Source organism: Haliotis rufescens, unplaced genomic scaffold (genome assembly GCF_023055435.1).
Source record: "Haliotis rufescens isolate VD_foot unplaced genomic scaffold, xgHalRufe1.0.p SCAF_11, whole genome shotgun sequence".
Lineage (NCBI taxonomy): Eukaryota > Metazoa > Mollusca > Gastropoda > Lepetellida > Haliotidae > Haliotis > Haliotis rufescens.
In genome coordinates this window covers 17,313,881-17,336,259 of record NW_025963791.1, presented here as the reverse complement: position 1 = coordinate 17,336,259, position 22,379 = coordinate 17,313,881, and the positions used below count along the sequence as shown (strand labels likewise).

The following is a 22,379-nucleotide window of genomic DNA, read 5'->3' as shown; positions in this document are numbered from 1 at the left end:
CAGGAGCTGTCAGAAGACCAAACTAAGCAGGTTGAGCATGGGTATGAGGCTGGCCAATGCAACAAGCCATCAGTATGTTGCTACTCACAGCCTTAGATGAACCTGTCCCCTCCTTCACTTTCTACACCGCTATTATACCAATACAGTATGTAATCGATCCAATGGAGCAGCCGTCTATCAGCCGAACCCAGTGCCTTGCATGTGTGCATGTGCATTGCAGTCTCTCATCCACATGCTCATGGCGCACGTCGAAAAGTGCAACATGTGCGTAAGAAACGTCATAAAAGACCTAGGATCGTGTTATTTCTCTTTTCTTGAACCAAGGTATGAGAAACAGCCGGGAGGAGTTTTTGTGTAGCCAGGAATATCCTCACCACTCTCAGAATAGATGCCAGAGAGGACTTGAGAACACGCTTTGGCGTCTCATACATCTCCTTAAATCTTTACTGTAACAATGCTATTAGCTGGTTCAGTACTTCACGAATTATACCTGATCTACTTAATATATACAACAATCCTTAACAAGTTCACTTGAGTACTGTGCCATTTTACCTGTCACTGAGACAAATTTATGCCGTTAAGTGCAGTGAATATTGCATCTCTCTCAGAAGGGGAAGTGGCCGATAGATCATGGCGCGAGGATAATGAATTAGAAATGATAATGAATTGCCGTGTGGTGAAGGATCTGTCTCCTTTTGCCAGGAACAGGCACAGCTAATCTAGGATTATCTTTCCAGGTTTATTTCAGGAACCTACTTGGCAGCATCCCCAACTTAATTTGTCCGCTGATGTTATGATGTCAACAACTCCACTTAATTGTTTGTGTGGTGGCTTGAAAGCTTGGTTTGGCTACATGCCACACCAGCTACTTATAGCCCCATTATCAGCAGTCAGTTATTGCATTCCATGGTCAGTGATAACTTCTTCTGGTTATTGACAGCAAATCTGTGTTGAGACATCAGAAGCTGAATTCAGGGATACTGATAGTGTCAATCATTAAGCATCCTTGCTCCCTTAGTGAACACCCACAGCGGTATAGGTGGGGCAAATCATGCATGTTGTTTTACGCTGAAGTGGGTGCACTGCACTTAGCAATATTCAAGCTAAATGAACCGGTCTGTAAATACTCGAGTCTGGACCAGACAATCCAGTGATAGACAGTGACAGCAACGTCCATGCCACTGGGTGAAACGCCATCAACCAAATCACCAAGCCTGACCATACGACCCATTAAGTCACCTCTTACAACCAGCATAGGTTGCTGGGGACCACCTTTAACTCGGAACTCCCAAGGGAGTTTATGCTCAAGTCAGCAATTAACCTGTAATATCATGGCAGCCTGTAAATGATCATGTCTGGGACAGACAGACCAATGGTTGATAACATGGGCAAACATCCATGCCATTGGGGGCTGCAGTGTTGTGCAATCAGTCGTCAGACGGCCAAGGCACAGTTCAGGATTTATATACACCTGCTAAGAGGTCGATATTCAGCCCAAAGTCAGGCGTAAGTGTCTACTGCACATATTTCCAAATTGGAATAAAATAATTCCAAATTCATGCTAAGGCTAAAAAAAATAATAGTTGTGGTTCTCAGGCACCGCCCGCATCATCAAAAAGTCTGCTGCACATTTCGTTTTATTTCCTTTTTCCAAAAAATATAAAAACCTAATACTTAAACACAACGTGATCCAATATAGCACACAGTTACTTCCCTTTACATGTGCACTGCATTACTGCGCATCGCGTGTCATGGTCATGGCAGTGATGAGGTCGTATGCTTGTTTATACAGGGAGGTCCTTTTCCAGGTTGAAGGTACACAACTGTTTATTGGTTACAAACTAGTTTGAACAAGCAAACAAAAAAATACCACCGCCCGCACGCACTATATTTTCAAAAGTCATTGTCGGAGAACCAATTCTTTTATTTTTTTAAGCCTAATATAGTTATAAGCAATATGATGGCTCTAGTGAGAATACAGGACCAATAAAGACGAACAGGTTTAAATGCTCAGTTATATATTTTTCATTGAATGCAATGTTGAAAATACAATGTAAAGATACATCTGAATTTAGGAAAGAATATTTTTTTTAAAAATCAATTTTTTTAACAAAATAAATCTTTTTCATAATTTGCCAAGGGCACTGAGTTTGGAATCCTAGATTAATTCTGCGGGTCATGTTTTGATTTGCTTTTTTCATGAAAAATGTTTGTGACTAAATGTATCTGAAAACGACAAATGTCCATAGTCTTAAAGTCTAACAATGTGTTTCATGGTTCAATATCAACATCAATGCTTCACAGTTCCAATAACATTAAATGTTAATGTCACATCTCACTGCAGTGTGGCAAATTCTTCCTTGGAAACCTCACACAATCCTAAACTGAATCACAACTCAATCATACATACCAATAAAGAATATCATTTGCATCGTGGAACTCATATCTGACAGTGTGACAGAGGGATCGGAGTGCTGGTTCCCGCAGAGTCGACAGAGCTTCCATGCCATGTAGGTAGGCATAGATAATGTTGCAGTCCTGGAACACAGAAGCAGAATGATCAATAAAACATACCTGCAGTCTTTTATTTGTTTTTAAAACATCCTCATTGCATGTTAAGAATTTCAGCATAGCGAGTTAGTTGGGCTTAATGCTAATTTGAAAAGTCACAATATTTCACAAAATCATCTCCAATATTTTCTGACATGTATCAGTATCAAATTAAGTTGTGAGCTCTAAATAGTGATGAAGGGAACTATGTATGATGCTTGTTCAGTGTAAATGTCCTTTAATGTGCAGACAATGTAATTAGTGACTGGACCACTAAAGATCCGGGATAGACGTCTTCAGCAACCCATGCTTGACATTAGAGGCATCTAGCAGGATCAGGTGGTCAGGCTTGGTGACTTGGTTGATGCATGTCATCATATCCCAATTGCATGGATCGATGCTCATGATGTCAGTTACTGGATTGTCTGGTCCAGACTTGATTATTTACAGACTGCCGTCATATAGCTGGAATATTGCTGAGCGTGGCGTACAACAAACAAACAAACAATTAGTGACTAAAGGTAGTCAGATTCAGACTAATTGCCCAATTGATACATTCCATTAAAAAGTCTACAGATTGGTATTGAAAGACTTGAAATACATTTGCTGTCTTCTAATTTTTCTGAAGTCTGGCTTTCCTTTCAGAAATAGATTTCGGTTAATTTTCAAATAATACAAACCTAGTTTCAAATACAACTTTCTTAAATCAATACAGATTCCAAATCAGATGATTCCTTGAGCATGTTGAATCCAAAGTGAATTTTTTTTATAGAAAATCTATGTGGTATATTTTGAGACGTCAACATGATCAACAAAAGCAGCAACTGTTTGTGCAAACCTCCAAACATGCTCACTGCAGGCTGGCCAATAAAAAAATGATCAAACATAAAACCTCTTCACAAACACAACTAATCAACATGATAATTACCTTGGTATATGTAAATATTTACAAGTCCTGTGTAGCTACACATGACCCAAAGCTGCACAGTCTGAGGTGAAATGATCAAAGGGAGGTAACTCTAAGGGGCATAACCTCCATAGCAAACAAGGTCATAACAGCTGACTGTGTTTTCACTCCAATCTCCACACAACTAAATAATTAAATATCAATAAAGGAACCTCAACTAATTCATAGTATGCATCAAGTGTAACAATGTTGAATCGGTTTACGAAAACTGTCCATTTAGCAATCAGCAACAGCAGCATAAAACGAAATAAATCAATTACTTAATCTACATGTGTCAGATTTCTGCAATCCTGCAATCCTGCAATCCAATTTGACCAGCACAAACAAGCCCATCACACTACATGCCTCATGGATGACTTGTATACATGCTGTAATAGTTTCACTGATCCTAAGCTGTAATGATGTGGACTTAATTAGGCTCTGGAATATTGCAGACTTTCTCTGGAAAGCGAGAATTTCAACAGCTGATTGGTCATAAACGCCAGTTTTTATCATCATGTCCTATATTGTTTCCTCTGTTGTTGAATTATCACAACTCTGGAAGCTGGTAAGGGAAATTTTAGATCACGTTCATATTGTGAGTTTATGAATTAAAAATGTGCTTCTCTGCATTACCCATTAATTTTATTGTGGTGAACAAGTACAAGGTGATTAAGAATGCAAAAAAATATCCTGATGAAAATGAATTTTTCATGAATCATAGAAATAGCATGTTTATATAATCACCTTCAACAACTCTGACTAACAAATGAGAAAACACCAGATACTGAATGTTGATTTCATTGATGAAAGGTTGAAAGAAGTGTTGACACTGTTCACCCCTCACACCTGCACATGGTGAACGCTCCAAGCAAACATGTTCCCTGCACAGTTACATGCACTGCAGTCAATGAATCTCTGCCAGGGTGGATGATACCATTGTACAGGGTTCCCACATAACACCAGGATTATCAATCACGGGATGCAGTAATCAGACTTGTGGTCCATGTGTTAGCAAACGCAAACTGTGCTGAATACTGAATATTCCATTCATTAATACTATATTATTTCCAATAATGGGCACATTGTGTCAGTCTCCACAAACACTCAATTAAATGCCGACTTTCAGTAAATGAGTTTATTTTCTCATTTTCATTCTGACAAAAAACGTACCTCACTCTTCATTAAATGTTTACCGACTTAGTATCTCATTAAGTTATTGCATCCAACATTTGACCAGAAATACATTTAAGTCAAGTGATCATTTTCTTGTTATTACTCTAGATCAATAATAAAGATGTAAATCTTTTTCCATTTTTGAAATTAACATTTTAACTCATTAATTCTATATACTTCAAATCAAAGATTGAGGGGTCGCAAGATAAAAAAAATAATCAAGGACCTTAGGACCCCCTTTTAATTTCTAGAACTGCCCTTCGTCAGCTTCATGGAGTAGTTGGGTAGCTTTGTGGTTAAAGCGTTCGCTTGTCACGCTGAAGAACCCGGTTCAATTTCCCATTGTGTGAAGCCCATTTCTGGTGTCCCTTGCTGTGATATTGCTGGAATATTTCTAAAAGCGACATAAAACCAAACTCACTCACTCACTCACAAGCTTCATACAAGCCTCGTCACCCTTGATAAGGCATTTGTCTGAACTGCTAGTCTACAGGCCCAAAACAAGTAAAAATTGTGTTGGGCTTGCACATACAGGGTATAAACCACATACAGCCAAACTCACTCACTCACAAGCTTCATACAAGCCTCGTCACCCTTGATAAGGCATTTGTCTGAACTGCTAGTCTACAGGCCCAAAACAAGTAAAAATTGTGTTGGACTTGCACATACAGGGTATTAACCACATACAGCCAAACTCACTCACTCACAAGCTTCATACAAGCCTCGTCACCCTTGATAAGGCATTTGTCTGAACTGCTAGTCTACAGGCCCAAAACAAGTAAAAATTGTGTTGGGCTTGCACATACAGGGTATAAACCACATACAGCCAAACTCACTCACTCACAAGCTTCATACAAGCCTCGTCACCCTTGATAAGGCATTTGTCTGAACTGCTAGTCTACAGGCCCAAAACAAGTAAAAATTGTGTTGGACTTGCACATACAGGGTATTAACCACATACAGCCAAACTCACTCACTCACAAGCTTCATACAAGCCTCGTCACCCTTGATAAGGCATTTGTCTGAACTGCTAGTCTACAGGCCCAAAACAAGTAAAAATTGTGTTGGGCTTGCACATACAGGGTATAAACCACATACAGCCAAGTCAAGTCTGCAGTAGTTCTAGTAATACAATGCTTTGACTGGAAGAAGGAAAGACATCATCAAGCCGACAACACACAACTAACAACCACTCATGACCGTACGGCACACAACCTGTCTCAGCGTAATGCAAGCTGGAAAACACACTAATAACATTCATTTAGCAGATAAGCTCCCATCCAAAAACAGCACCAATCACATTGGGCTAATCCCCTCCCACGTAACCTACGCATGTAAATTGAGTTTATGTACATACAACCTGCCTGTCTGAGGTGTTGTACAATTATAGTTACAAGCAAGTCGCTGGCTCATCGTACCAGTCAGACATCCTCATCTAAGGGGCTATATACCCAGCTAGGGCTCAGTCATTACATACCCACTCAATGCTGAAACCTCTAATGCACAGGTGTGAGTGAATACCCTGGTTTGGCTGGTAGAGGCACCCTCGGGTGAGGGTTTTGCACCATTGAAAGGGACACCAGAAATGGATAAACACTTAACCAACAGGCTACGCAAGTGCTTATCTAATGTAAGTGGAGTCCATAGAGTTCCTATAGCTGGCAAAGACCAGTGTTTGATAATTGCAAGTTTCATATAGCTTTTTGCTCCATGCCCAACCTGAAACTTTCCTTCTCTCCATGCCCAGCCTTAAACCCTACTTCTACATGCCTAGCATACAAAGCCCTCCTTTGTGCACTGCATAAAAAAATCCCCTCTCCATGTCTACCCAACATCCCTGACTGTCTCTCCATGTCTACCAACAACCCTGACTGCCTCCATGTCTACCCAACAACCCTGTTACCTTCTCAATACAATGTCTCTCCTTTTCAGCTAACATTCCGATATGTCGCTGCAACTCTCTATCAAAGTCTCTCGATACAACAGATACATGTGATAAAGTTGGTCATTTCCCCATGCTTACACAAAGTGAGAATTATGAAATAAGGTCTATTTGCGGTATGCAATCATTCATCTCTCTATGCCTAGAAATCAATAACCCAAGTCAGCCCTCTTCCTGCTATCACAATTTGGTTCTTCCACTGCTACCCTATTCAAGGATAACTTGACATTGCATTTTGTCCTTTCTGTCCAGCTCTAAGTCACTGCAACCTGCTGTTCAAACGATTATTTTAATTTTATCGCTTTCATTTTCATCAAACCATAAATCTCAACAAAAACTGATCAGAATCTCAAAGGACCATTTCTATTCATTTACTGAAAACAAATTGAATTCTCTGTAAGGCCAAACCACTGAGTTTGGAGCCACTTGCTCATTCCTTCTGCATCATTTAGCAGGCTGCAGTGACACTGAACCCTTGCCACAGCTTCTGGTGACTTTCACTGCTGGAATTGATTGCTTCATCTAAGATGAAATTAAAAGATTTTACATCAAATGTATTGAAAATACATCAATCATGTTTTAATCAAACATCCGGTACTTTTATCACATTCACAATTCTGTCACGTCATTAATCATATAAATTGTTCAAAACCAGTTCTATGAGGTTCCTCCAAATATCACAGGACTCGATTTAGCTCTATAAAACATGCACCAGTGCAACCTATTATTGAAAAATGCATCCTAATATTAATGTGCAATATTAATGCACCAAGTGAATGTCAATTTTTTTCAAATTTGTGTCTAACCTTTACATGTTCACACAACATTGATCTTTGAACACATTCATTAATTCTAAACTTATTTTCCATACTAAGTCAATAAACCCCTTTTAATGTGTACTTTGTCTTGCTTTTAGTGGCTTGATGTAGTCAAAGTGCAGGTAAATCAAGACTGTGCATGTTCAACTTTGATAAATTTATGGGAACAGGGTGCAACCTGTGTTTTACTGGTGCAACTAGGTTTTCATGTCAACATGCACCTGGTGCAACTTAAATCAAGTTCCTTCAATCAAGCCTTGTATCACTTCCATAGAAAACACCATGTTATGCTTTTGACTCGGTGACACAGTAGTACTTCAATACATAGTGACATCTGTTAAGCTATAGTTTAAAAATTGAGTTTTCCTTTTTAAATCATGATCCTTGAAATGCTGAATAGGAAACAAACAGGAGCAAGCTACATTCAATGCCTCAGTAAAGCTTTCAAAATGTTTTATAGTAGACATGCAGAGGACATTTCCAAATGTGAAGCATCAGTGACAAAAATTATGTCTGATGTAATTCCCTATTTTGACCAATACCATATGTTCCTATGTTTCTTTAAGTGAGGGGCGGTCGGGTAGCCTAGTGGTTAAAGCGTTCCCTCGTCAAGCCGAAAACCCGGGTTCGATTCCCGACATGGGTACAATGTGTGAAGCCCATTTCAGGTGTCCCCCGCCGTGATATTGCTGGAATATTGCTAAAAGCTGCGTAAAACCATACTCACTTACTTACTCTGCCTTTGCATGTGTTTGTGATAGATGCCCCCTGTGGGGCAGGATACACTCACCTTTTCGCGAACACCTGTCATCACCACTATCATAATGATAGTGATTCATAAATACATGCTCATGATATTGCTGGAATCGTACTATGAACTGACTGCTTTTAGAAGAGATTTCTTATGAATACGGAAAGGGATTTGTCGCTTATATTTTCAGCCCCGGTGAGTCAAACACGACTTCTAAGTATTTATTAAGAGTATATTGTAAATGTTACTGTACATCTCATAAGTTGAAAGTGGTTTACAAGTACAAATGGTTTAAAGCATAATATGATCCCCAAATGTATTTGTGTACAAACTGTAATACTCGTTCTATTGATGATGCGTTTTATTTTCTCTTAGAATGTTTTTGCCGCCTTATTATTATACTAATCCTTCCATTGATAAATTATCCCAGCTTCTGTCATCAGCGAACCCTGCAGTTGTTAAAAGTATATCTATATATCTGAAAAGTAACCTACCCAGATAAGCACCTTATTGATATAATATCAGTAATAATAATATTAACAGTGCATTGTATGCATTTTCTGTATATGCAGCACTACGGGCCATGTGGCTCAAAATGTAAATAAAACTTGTCACTTGTCACTTGTCACCACCAGCTGGTGATGAACCCCTAAAACACTGACCTCACTGCAACCAAGAAATGTTTCATCATGCAAATATTTTAGTCACATGAATTGCAAAACCACATCACGATCATAAAAAGATCACCCCAATTAACCTTGAAAGTCATAATAGTAGAAAGAATGTGCAGCATCTGAGTGCTTCATTGCCTCATGTGTGGACATGCTGTTGAAGCTCTAAAGTCACTGCAGTTTGGTGATGGCGCATGTTGGCCCTCGCTGTTGACACTAGCTTTTGGCCTGAATAAAGTTAAACAACCAACAACCAGAGTAAAGATGAGAATCACATTTCAACACTTCCTGATTGGCTTGGCATTGATTTCTGTTGGCGCCTCTCAAAAATCAAATATTCTCCTCAGATGAAAGTCAACTTGGGAAGAGTATTTCAAGTCGTTATTCACTATAGAAGTAAATGAATATCATTTGTGACATGGAAACAGTTCTTCGCTGAGCTATTTACCATGTTTACAATGAATCATACAATAACTTAATCCAAAAGTGGCGCTGCAAATGTGAAAAAAAAGCTGACGGAAAAAGATGTCATTAATTCATGACCATTTTTGCTCTTTAAAACATTACATAATCAAGTCCTTTATCATCATTAAAACAAAAAAATGCTGCCAATGTTTTAATTTCCACACTGTCTGCAGTCAGCAAGAACTCAAGGACTGGAACCATCAGCAATGATCAGTAGATTACGTAATACTTCCAGATGCTGTGTGTGCAGGATTCAGTCTTGTTTCAAATTTGGCACTTTGCAGAAATGTCGATAAGTACACATGGAGATGGATGGGAGATTCTGGCATAATTCCTTGGGATTTGGATGCAATTGCCAATTGCAACATGCATGGTGTTGACATGGATCAAGCAGTTAACATCGCGGTAGACAAGAAGCAGATAACAATATGTCTGCTGCACCAGAGCTTGGCAAGCCGGCCCACACTATTGATCCTGAGGGGGTGGTAGGGACAGGGGTGGTGGAGAAAGGGACAGGGGTAGGGGTGAGGAACTCGAGGTGGAGTCTTGCAGTAGTGGTTGATGTAGCTTGGGGCACTGACTGGGTTTGGGTTGAAGTAGGTGGACGCAAGGTTAATATCAGAAGGTGGGGTTGGTAGGGACAGGGGTAGGGGTGAGGAAGTCGGGGTGGAGTCTTGCAGTAGGGTTGAAGTAGGGGGGACACAAGGGTAATATCAGAAGGTGGGGGTGGTAGGGACAGGGGTAGGGGTGAAGGGGTAGGGGTGAAGAACTTGAGGTGGAGTCTTGCAGTAGTGGTTGATGTAGCTTGGGGCACTGACTGGGTTAGGGTTGAAGGAGGGTGGACACAAGGTAAATATCAAAGGTGGAGGTGAGGTGGGGGTGGTAGGGACAGGGGTAGGGGTGAAGAAATGGGGGTGCAGTCTTGCTGTAGGGTTGAAAGAGTTTTGGGCACTGACTGGGTTAGGGTGGAATGTGGGTGGACACAAGGTTAAAATCAGAAGGTGGGGGTGAGGTGGGGGTGGTAGGGACAGGGGCAGGGGTGAAGAACTGGGGGTGGAGTTTTGCTGTAGGGTTGAAAGAGTTTGGGGCACTGACTGGGTTAGGGTTGAAGTAGGGTGGACACAAGGTTAAAATCAGAAGGTGGGGGTGAGGTGGGGGTCGTAGGGACAGGGTAGGGGTGAGGAACTCGGGTGGAGTCTTGCTGTAGGGTTGAAGTAGGGGGGACACAAGGGTAATATCAGGAGGCGGGGGTGGTAGGGACAGGGGTAGGGGGTGAGGAAATCAGGGTTGAGTCTTGCAGTAGTGGTTGAAGTAGGGGGGACACAAGGGTAATATCAGGAGGTGGGGGTGGTAGGGACAGGGGTAGGGGGTGAGGAAATCAGGGTGGAGTCTTGCAGTAGTGGTTGAAGTAGGGGGGACATAAGGGTAATATCACAAGGTGGGGGTGAGAGTTTGATGACGTTTGATGGAGAGAGTAAGAGTGAGTGATGGAGTTGGGTTTGGTCTAATGCCACTTTGAACAGCATTCCAGTTTTATTATGGCATGTCAGCTTAAAATGGAAGGAAAACCTGAAGTGATACAGGTCTTAGACGTTTACCACTTTGGTGAAACCCACGAGTACGGGTATGGTGCTGACAAACCAAGAAAAATGATATAGGAAAACTGGGAATTGAACTCATGACCATAGGTTTCCAATTGTGGCACCTTAAACAATCAGGAGAGTAAGAAATGTTGTTTCAAGCTACAGTCAGCAATATTCCAGCCTTATCATGGGAGGGTGTCAATAATCAAGTGACTGAAAGCAAGCACAACAAATCACCGGGGCATGTTGACAGCCAATCAGAAACATCACAGCCTTACCACCCAGACCTCATGTCAATCAGCTCTTCAACCAGCATCACCTTCTCCGGACCGTTCTAAACTGGAATACAGTCACCATGAGATTGACCTAACAAATCTCCTGCCCACCCATGTCTATCTCACACATACAAAACCCGTGAAGTTTCCGGGGTAGAATAGGTCTTCAGCAACCCATGCTTGCCATAAAAGACGACTGTGCTTGTCGTAAAAGGCGACTAACGGGATCGGGTGGTCAGGCTCGCTGACTTGGTTGATGCATGTCATCGATCCCAATTGCTCGGATCGATGCTCATGACATTAACCACTGGATTGTCTGGTCCAAACTCGATTATTTACGGACCGTCGTCATATAGCTGGAATATTGCTGTGTGCGGCGTTAAACAACAAACCAAAACCAATCACACATACAAACATGGTCACAACCAAGTCTGCTGTAGATTATTCAAGGCTATGCGAACTGGGCAAGTGGGGAACTTTGTTCTTTACACTACAAAGTACTTCATAACTGGTTAGACTAATCTACGCTTATCTATTTGCTATTGTAGGAAACCTGATGGCTTCCCCAGTCAGGATCATCTGGCAGATCCTTCCAGCTCAGACAGCCAAGCCACACTGTGATTAGTGTAAGTAGCGCAGGCTTCACTACAAAGGTACAACCAAGTCCAATTATCTCAAAATTGCCATGACCAAAAGGAAACTTCGGGATATCCCTGAACCAAGATCAACAGGATCATAGAGGTTTATCTTTGAGATGAGTGAGTGGATGGGGTTTTGTGTCATAATCACAGTTCAGCTGCATCACTCCTGACTTTCTAAAATATTGAATGTAATCATCAGTTTGGAGCAGACAAACCAATAGCTTTCTTGGTTCAACAATGATCTAATGCAGCCAGGCCCTCGTACTCCTTCCCAGGTGGGACCGTAATCCATCAAAATGCTAGGACAACAGAAGCATTGAGGTCATCCGATGTCCATTTACCGTAGAGTACGCTCATAACAAACACTGGGAACACACGAGGCCTTGCCTGAGGCAATAGGCCCAGTATTAAAAGTATCCTTCGTACAAATAGAAAGTTGTCATTTTTATGAGCATGTCTTTAAGTTATCGTTTTTCCAAACAGCGCTGAGGAGAAAGTCATTGTTTTTTGGTTTGAATAAAGAATTTGACACATATCATTCATCATTTCTTATGAACAACAATTACAAGTTCTTGAGGGGTTTTTTTCATTTCTTGACAAAACAAAAATTGTTTCTTTTTCTTTCCAATTTCAGGGATGGTCTTGAGTATAAGCATGATATTTTGTAATTAACAGAGAGAGAGAGAGAGAGACAGAGACAGAGAGACAGAGAGACAGAGAGACAGAGCTATTAATGTGTCTCGCATCACTTCAGTCATATCATGGCCTAGGGGACATCAACAATATACCTCCACAAACTGTGCCAACGATGGAAGAATAGAAGTCACATGCAGCCTCAACAAGCAGCAGGACCCATATACTTGTTTCAATGTGGTCACACTGTCTTGTGTATGGCTTCAATAACTTGCCAGTCTTCACACTACATGACGCTGCCTACTCATTTAATTAAGTCTTCTACTCCATGGGATATCACTAAAGATTTCGGTCTTTAGGGTATCCAACGGACCCTGATGTCTCAAAATGGCCCAAAGAGAAGAACCCTTGTAGGACAATGTAGGAGGCCTAGTTTTATACCAAGATGGTCTGCAGTTACATGTTTAGGCTAGGAGAGGGAAATGATATCATAAATGTTTGATGTGCGAGATAGCATGAGATTTTATTTTCAAACAACAGACTTGACATGCTTGAAGCCCCAATCTAGGTAATCTGGAGCTTGAAAACATGCCTAGCAATATCATATATATATATATAAGTCTGCCAAATTATAGATACAAGTTTAGTAAAAAACAAAAGTTTTAAGAGTGCAATAGCTAGAGGCTTACCTTTAAACAACTACCTTGAAGCTAAGTTAATCTAGAGGTGGTAAACTTGCCAAGCAATAGCCCATACATATGTGAGGAATAAACTATCTTAAATGATAAAGTCAAGTTTGGTTAATAAGAAAGCACCACACAATACAAAAGACAAATCAGTTGAACAAGACACCCGTGAAGATCCGGGGTAGAATAGATCTTCAGCAACCCATGCTTGCCTTAAAAGACGACTATGCTTGTCGTAAAAGGCAACTAACGGGATCGGGTGGTCAGGCTCGCTGACTTGGTTGATGCATGTCATCGATCCCAATTGCGTGGATCGATGCTCATGATATTAATCACTGGATTGTCTGGTCCAGACTCGATTATTCACAGACCGCCGTCATATAGCTGAAATATTGCTGAGTGCGGCTTTAAACAACCAACCAACCAGTTGAACAAGACACATTTGAATGAATATTGAGGACTGTGAGACGTATAAGAATTTATGTATCATCTTGATTACTTGAGCAGTAGGGAGACACTGAACCCCAGACACAAGATATGACCAAAACAACAGGTGTTACTATCATGACGTGGCAGACCACTGATCAACCTGGGTGTCGTATTGATGCCAAGTAGGATGGGATAGAAATTAAACTATGCAATATTTCCATCCAGACCTTGACGTAGTGGCTTCGATGACCAAACTCTGGCGGAATAAATCAATAATATTAATAGAATCAGGGCTGTTTTCTGGTCTCCCTGAGCAGCATGTGCTAGTGAATGTACACACAATAACAAGCAAACAGCTCACCAATTATCTCAAGATATCATCGGACACTGTGTCTGTTTTAATGTGGAGTGTATCTTGTGTCTCTTTACTGAATCTGTGAGTGTGTACTTAAGCCCTGTAGACAAATATTGGCTAGACTTCTCATAAACCGTAATATGACGGGATTGTGTGAATGAATATTCATACTCGGACCAAAACAGGAATTATTTTACACAAGTGTTTGCAGTTCATACGTCATATAAACAATCTTACAAAGCTTTCAAATATAAATCACCATTGTCAATAACGACACCTACAGAAACCTACATGCAATATAATATCTACATTGTTTACCACATGCCCGTCCTTGGCTCACACATATGTGCCTGTCCCTCCCACGTTCAACCAATACAAGCAACAAACCATCCTTCATAATCTGCACAATCACAATAGTCTTGGTTCTCAGGCACCGCCTACATCATCATAAAGTCTGATGTTCGTTTTTATTTCCATTTTCCCAAAAAAATTAATAAATCCATATACTTAAAAACAATGTGATCCAAAATAGCATGCAGTTACTTCCCTTTACATGCGCACAAGTTTACTGTGCATCTTGTGTTATCGTCCTGGCGGCAATAGGAGTTTGTATTTGAGCTAGGACGGGTAACTCAGGTAACCGGGTCGGGTGGGTACTGAGTGGGACCCAGGTACCCACAGGACTACCCGGACCCGTGGTTAGTCACGAGATATATTATTTAATGACAAAAAGTATCTAGAACTCTATGGTTACACTACAAGTCACTAATGTTCCCATTTCTTTCTGACTATGCACCCATTCCTTCTGATTTTTCATATGGTTGAATAAAGATATAACTTAATTCAACTTCAGTGTATGAATGACCAGATTGTTTAATACATGTATCGAAATAAGTTTTTCCAGGGCTATGCTGAAAATGTTCCCAATCAGACATTTTGAGACATCTCCTGAGACCTGCAGTGGGTACCCGGGTAGGGTCGGGTAATGGGGTTTACCCGGGTAGTAAATTTGGACTCGTCACAGCCCTAGTTTGTATGCTTCTTTATACATAGGGAGGCCCTTTCCCAGGTTGATAGTATACAACTGTTTATTTGGTTACATTCCAGTTTGAACAAGCAAAAAAAACAACAACAAAAAACAGCCCACACTATATTATCAAAAGTCACTGCCTGAGAACCAATTCTTTTTTCTTTTATTAAGCCTGATTGAAATATTATATATCTTTCCATGATACACAAATCTGATTCTCATAATATGTCAAGCGTATATAGAATGACATATCTGGTTATCGTAATCAAAAGTTGAGTGGTATAAATCCTTCCCCATCATACACATCAACTAAGTTATCAACAAGGCTACACAAATTATCTAAAATTGATAACACTCTATTGTGGGCACCAGTCGCTCAACACCCAGCAGGGCACATATTTGCAGGCACCTATTGTGGATGAAGCATGGCCACTGTCAATATGTTTTCCCATCTCCCAAGCATTTATACAGTCACATATCATGAAAATGGATCAGCTGTTCAAGTCAACAGAGTGAATGCTGTAGGCTCCAGTGATTGTTGGGCTTATGGGAACCTTAGAACTAGGTGAGGGTTATGAATATGGAAAACACCCTGTGACAATGTGTTGTAATTTTCTGGAATGCCCTATTGTTTACACTCCAGCCCAAAGTCTGTGTGTCCACGCACTTGAAAGACCACGATCAATTGATATTTTATCAGTTGTGACCTGTCAACTTTGTTGTGGGGGTTGAGGTCGCGGCACGTCTCGTTCATTCACAGGTCAATATTAAGGTATTAGTTCAACTAGACCTGTTAACTCTGTGCAGAGATATGATTTTCACCTCAGTGTTATCTTTATATTTTGCCATACAATCACATGATGAGTTTTAGAATTATTTCCAAGAGGTCACAGCAGAATCTCCAATCACTGATAGCCAGGATTAACAAAGTGTGGATGAAGGTGTGGCGAGGAGTGCTGAAATGGTGTCTAACATCACTTTCAAATCTGTTTCACTTAAATAGTGACATGCATGCTGATGTGTGTGTGTGTGTGTGGCTTCTTGTACTACTTCGGAGGTATGCCAATTTTACAATGCTAGCCCAACTAGACACCATGTTGCAGTTTAACATGGATATCCCACTCAGACATGGTGTAATGACTCCGAGTTGAGCAGTCCTTGTTTTAGCTTTAATGCTGAGTGCCAGGCAGGTTAACAACAAGTACAATATATTAACATATTTTTAACAAGCATGAAATACTCATATTCCCCGCCAATATGACATGTCAGGTTGTGTGCAATGTGAACTATGTTCACTGGACCTTTTTGTAAATGGCCTAATTGCAGTACTAAAAAAAGTTATTTCTGGTGTTGTTTTCCCATCTGCAGTTTATGATAGAATATGTAACTGTATTTGTAATGAGTAAGGATGAGACATATGGACGAACAACTTCTTTATTACAATTAGGAGCGGCATTTCGGTGTAGGTTCTTACACCGTTATCAAGCAAGTGATGTACAGAGTATGGTTGACAAGAATATATACAGGACAGGAGGCAGTGTTTTTACAGTTGAGTAGGTTTAAGATCAGTTACAGTGTTGTATTTGTAATGAGTTTTGTTATTACTTCAACAATAATCAGAGAAGTAAGGGAGTTCTTACTTTACTTAGAGATCAATGAGAGCAGGGGTCACCATGAGGTGTACTGAGAAGTACAGCACCAATCATCTGATGATCTGAGTAGTAGACTGGAGTCTGGAATGCTACAGCACTGGCATGATCAGTAAACAACAAGTCCAGTGTAGCTCCAAGACAGTGAGTTGGAGAGTGAATGAGTTGAGTCATTTTCCGCACATTCAAGAAATCTTAAAGTTTCAGTTTTCCACTAAGATCACATTTGAAATCCCCAGTAACTAGGACATGTTCACATTCATACTGCTTGGAGAGATCCTGAAGTTTCTGCAAGAAGTTAGTAAGTGAATGCGACAACCATGTCCATGACACTTTTGGAGGATGCATACACACAAGCAATGCAGAACTTGCCAACAAGAAAGGAAATGTATTCAGTACTAAAGATGATATCATGTGCCAAATTTGGTGAAGAAATATTGTACAGTTTTCAAGATCTGTCCAGAAACGAGGACTACTGCCATTTTCAGTCTAAGTCAAAATTGTTTCCATGGAACATGTGGAAACTCGAGAATAATTTTATTATAAAATCCCAAACTATCAAAAGGCACCAGTTCACCACTAGACCTATCTATGTGCCAAGTTTTGTTAAGATATCTCTCATTTTTTGTGTGTTCTGTGACGGACAGATGGACAGAAAGACAGACGGATGGCACCCATTCCTATATCCCCCGCCACGAAGTGGAAGGGGGATAATAACGCGGTCAGGGGATTGAACCAACAACCTTCCACTCTCTTGGTAGACACTCTATCCACTACACCTCAGGGAGGATTTGTCTGTTTTAATTAACATAATGAAGACATATTTATCTTGTTACTTTTAGATAGTTTTGTGTAAGGTGGTGACACATGTTTCACTCTTAAGGTGACAATTCACAAAAAGAGTGAGTGAGTTGGGTCAAACGCCACTTTTAACAGTATTCCAGTGATACCACAGTGTGTCAGCTTTATGTGGGAGGAAAGTCCAAAGTGAAGCAGGCCTTACACGCTTACTGCTTCGGTGAAACCAACGAGCACAGGTATGGTGCTGACAAACCTAGAAACATACTCAGGGATAAACCCACAAACATAGGTGTCTAGCGTGCTCAAGGGATGCAGCTCTGCAAAGTGAACTGCAGTGTCTTAGATGACTGGGTCACCCATGCCCCAAATTACAATTCGATAATAAAGATACTTTTCAATAACATATAAGGGCAAGCATGTTTAAGCTTTGTAAAATTAGAAAAGCACAATGCTTCAGATAGCCAGGTGGTCACTGCAACCTGAAAATAATTTCAGAGCAATACTGTCCTCTGTCCATATATTTCTGAAACCTGGCCCATCCTTTAGCAGGTAATGTGTCACTTGATCCAGAAATATTCAAACCAGTCTGCAGCTCTGAAGGCAGCTTTGTTCCAAACCAGTAACGTGTAATGAGAGAGCAGTGGTGCCATGTTATTACAGCTAATTGTCATTGTTCACTCATTGATGACATCATGTGTTCCACGGCACTGACATCACAGTACTGTCCCCTCGACCTAGCCTTGACTCAAGCAATTTCTTTATTTGCTTTTTTGGTTAAAATATAACATTGCTGTAGTATTGTCTGTTTGTTGTCAGCAATATTCCACCAATATGAAGCCTGTAAATAATAAAGTCTGGACCAGACAATTCAGTGATAAATACTTGAGTATGAGGACACGCTATCAACCAAGTCACCAATCCATTTGGTCGCCTCTTACGACCAGAAAAGGTGGCTTGGGACCAGTTCTGACAGGAATCTAACCCTGAATACCCACGGGGTGATTCTGTAGTAACTAGAATATGTTATTTTGTTCAACAAATAACATACAAGGGGTAACATTTCACCAATACATTGAAACACCATATTTAACTTATGATGCACAATATCCCTGATATGCAGTGATATTGAAATACATATTTCATTAGAAGTTGTTAACTCTTGCATTGCTGTAAATTTTCTGATCACAACATTTACCACCCGTCTGGATCACCATGACCTCTTCCACACACCAGGCTGTGTCTAGAGGCCGATATTCAGCCCCCAGTCTGGAGCATATGTCAGTAAAACTTCCAAAATTGGAATAAATAAATTCCCAATTCATGTTAATACAGAGACAAATAATGTTTTGGCTTGTTAGAGGTAACTATATATCACTGAGTACTAGGGCCGTTCAATTCACTCGCGTATTCGATGAATCGAACCGTATCCATTTATGAATTGAATTCGTTATTCGTGGCCACTAGAATCAAATAGTTATGAATATGCAATCATGTGCATTTACATACCCTGTACCTAAAACATCCATAAGAACATATGATATGCATAGATTCCTTTAAAGACAACACTCTTATAATATTTAATTTGACAGGAATTTGGTCACTGGTCATTGGAGCATTTGAGCAGATACTAAGACGAAGTACCTGGACAAGGCATATAAATGTATAATATAGATAATTAACAAACCATGTCAAATAATTTATGTTGTTAATGTTTCACTGAATATAACAAATAATACATCAACTACTGACTTATTATTGTATTTGTGAATTAATATTCGTATTCATTACCCCATATTCGTGATACGAATCGTATTCGCCCCATAGGTTATTCGTTGCAGCCCTACTGATAACAGACCATTAAAGAAGTGGTGGCTTTAATGCATATTTTTACATTATTGCAATGTATATATACCTCAGAATGGAGGAAAACAAGAGCTTCTAAAATAATCCCAACCTGGAGCAAAATAATTACTTTTTCCCAATTTGCCTGCCAGGAGCAATTATTTTAGGATTCTAGATACAAGTCTGATACATGGAACGGCTGGTTGTTTACATCAGTTATCTATCACACAGATTCACTGGACAGTATGCAATGTATGTGGAACCTATTGGTTGGGAGCTGTCACATGCCACTGTATGGTACATACCACGACACAAACAATGTCATTGTATCATGGGTTAGATACATCTGATACTTAGCCTATCATAACTTCCAGTATCACTGCAGTCATAGTTATCAGATTTCCTCTTGCTTGTCATATATCAGTATATCAGCAACTAAGTGAAATGCAGGAATGACACACCTGGGCCCTGTTCCACAAAGCGATCTTAGTGCTACGTTGATTGTAAGCCTATGATAAAGTATGGGAGTTACGACCAACTTAGCACTGAGATTGCTTTGTGGAACAGGTTCCTGGACATAAGAACATTCACTGAGAATGAAATCTCATAGTTTCGTTTCATCACTTTTATCATGTTTATTGAATTGTATGAAAGTATTTGATGGTATCAAGGGAATTGTACTGATCTGATAATTAAGTGTAGTTTGAAATGGACCCCATATAACATGCTCTATACAAAAAAATAATGTCTAAATAACATTTTCCATGATATTATTTTGAACCAATTTCTGTGTTTTCTGTTTCTCAATCATCTTTAGGTCATTCAAGTGTAGTACCTAAACCTACAGACTGAAGTTGATTAAAAACAAATCCTTTTCGAGAACTTCCACAAAACAATTTTGTGAATGCTAACAATCCCGGGCAGGCACACCTAAAACCCATCTGACTGCATCATCGCACCTTACACCTTTCCTGTGTGAACTAAGCCTGAAGGTGTCCCACAGTAAGTAGCAGCACCTGAAGCCACAACAGTGATGTAAGTGTAGGTATGCTACACCTGGACAAAGCAACGCAAGACGTCTGGATGTGTACACTAACATCCCTCGTCACGGCTTCTTTCAGCTGCCGTCGTTCGGGTGTCTCCTGATCCTCATCAAACATAGCGTATGAAGCCAGGGCTGTACCCCCTCTCCTCTCAACTGGGCAAACACAGGGACGACAATCTCGACCTACAGACACATCACACACCTCCTGCCCTGTGTCTGGTAACCCTTGGACCCTCTATGTCAGCTTGAGCTAGACTTCATAACACACTGGGTGTATCCATTGGCTGAAAATGGGGTAGAGAGGTCAGGGATGTGGAAGTGATTGTTTTTTTCCCCACCAATAGTGTGTCAATGTACATGTTGTAACTGGGTAAACCAGACTGACGACTCGGCTGCAGTCAACAGTGAGTTTGTCTTAGTGCTGGTGACAAGGCACGTATGTTTTATCTGGACATGTGCATGCCCTTGTCGGTGTACTGGTAGTGGCAGACATGCAACATCTAGTTCCTGAGGTGTCAGTGACAATATTTAACATGTTCAATCATTCCAGTTTGAGTCAAACTGAAACTAGGGATTTTGGGGGTATTTCAGTAAAAAAACACACAATTAAAGAAAAAAACAAAGAGCTGCCTGCAAGACAGAGATTTTTAAGACTTGAGCTCAATTTTTTTATATTTGTTTTTTGGGTTTGTTTTTTTTGGGGTGGGGGCGTGAATGTAATATTCTTAAATTCAAAATATCTAAAAGTTCAATTGTAGCTCAAAACATTTTCTGATGCATTTTCACGACAAAACTGTTTATTACAGAAATGAGCCACAAAAAATACAATTGTTTATCTAAGAAAAGCCTCATCCATGCACAAAGTCAAGCTCTCACACTCAGTGCTAACTCATCTCTTCTCACCAGTCAGTGCTGACACAGTTCAATAAGCCTGTTCATCAATATCTTTGGGTTAAAGCAGTTTAATCTCACTCACAAAAACTGAAGACCCTTGTAACTTATACACATAACCAATATAAGCAGTACCAATATTAGCACCATCTGTGTACAATAGACTTTACCTATCAAACCGAAATAAGCTTCACAACACCAACACAGAGCTGTACGTAATCCCATTATTCCCCAACACAGCTATCAGCATAATACCAACATGACCTAAACAGCAAATAACCACCTCAGCTACAGCTGAGAGCTAAACACGTCCTGCACAGCTCAGCACTCTTTAAATTCATCCTGCTTCCTCTCAAGCATGCAAGAACCTGCATCAATCTTGTATGTTAAAATGCTTATCCCTGCCTAACTGTTCAGCCTTCATTTTCCACATACACCAAATTCTAACATTTCAATTGCTCAATGCAACACACAGTGAAGGTGCAGTGTATTCCGGCTAATGTCCCCGGTTCGTCAGTAACAACGTGCAACTCAAACATCGTCAACCAATTCACCAGCTTCGTGGCACAGTCGCAATGTCTGTGTGGAAAATACCTCATTGATCTCGGTTGTGTTTTTCAGCGACAAAGCTTTCTCACGACACACAGACAGAGCAGTGTTGTACATGGTCCCCATCAACTGCAGCATCAAGCTCCATCACATCCAAGTCAGGAGTTACCTCTGTGACCCAATACTCTGGAAATTTTCCTGATCATCATACTGACATATAAACTTCACAAGGGGTAATTGATTTGAATGACAACAGGATATATTTAATGCGGATAATTGTAGTTTTCGGATATAACCCCCTCTGCTAACAGCCAGCAAGGGCTAAGAACTTCCTCTCATGAAATATCATCAAACAGATGTGCTGTATATATAGATACAACGTTACAGACTGAGTGCTTTGTTTATTGGGGAGACGAAAGGAAATGATTAAAATAAATTTCTCCTCAATTTCACATTTTCTAATCCATTTATAGTTTGGAACTTCAGCCACTAGCATGAAGCTCGGGTCTAGTAAGCTGAGCTATCAACATCCAAAATATCAACTTCTGAATCTACTGAAAATGATGTCAAAAGATGGGTTCCGGCCAGTAGACTAGTAGACTGGTACAAACAGCATATCAAGTTCTGATATAATTAAGTCAGAATAATGGA

At 40.3% G+C, this 22,379-nt stretch overlaps 1 protein-coding gene across 10 annotated transcripts in view; it reads right to left on the bottom strand.

Annotated features, from left to right (window-relative positions):
• The window catches only part of LOC124152032 (rap guanine nucleotide exchange factor 6-like), a 173,878-nt gene that overhangs the window by 137,152 nt on the left and 14,347 nt on the right, over positions 1-22,379 (bottom strand). For all 10 annotated transcript variants that reach the window (XM_048392335.1, XM_048392342.1, XM_048392341.1 and 7 more), the window contains one exon: positions 2,411-2,538. In XM_048392335.1, coding sequence (XP_048248292.1) covers positions 2,411-2,538 — 128 coding nt within the window. The remainder of the gene's footprint in view (positions 1-2,410; positions 2,539-22,379) is intronic.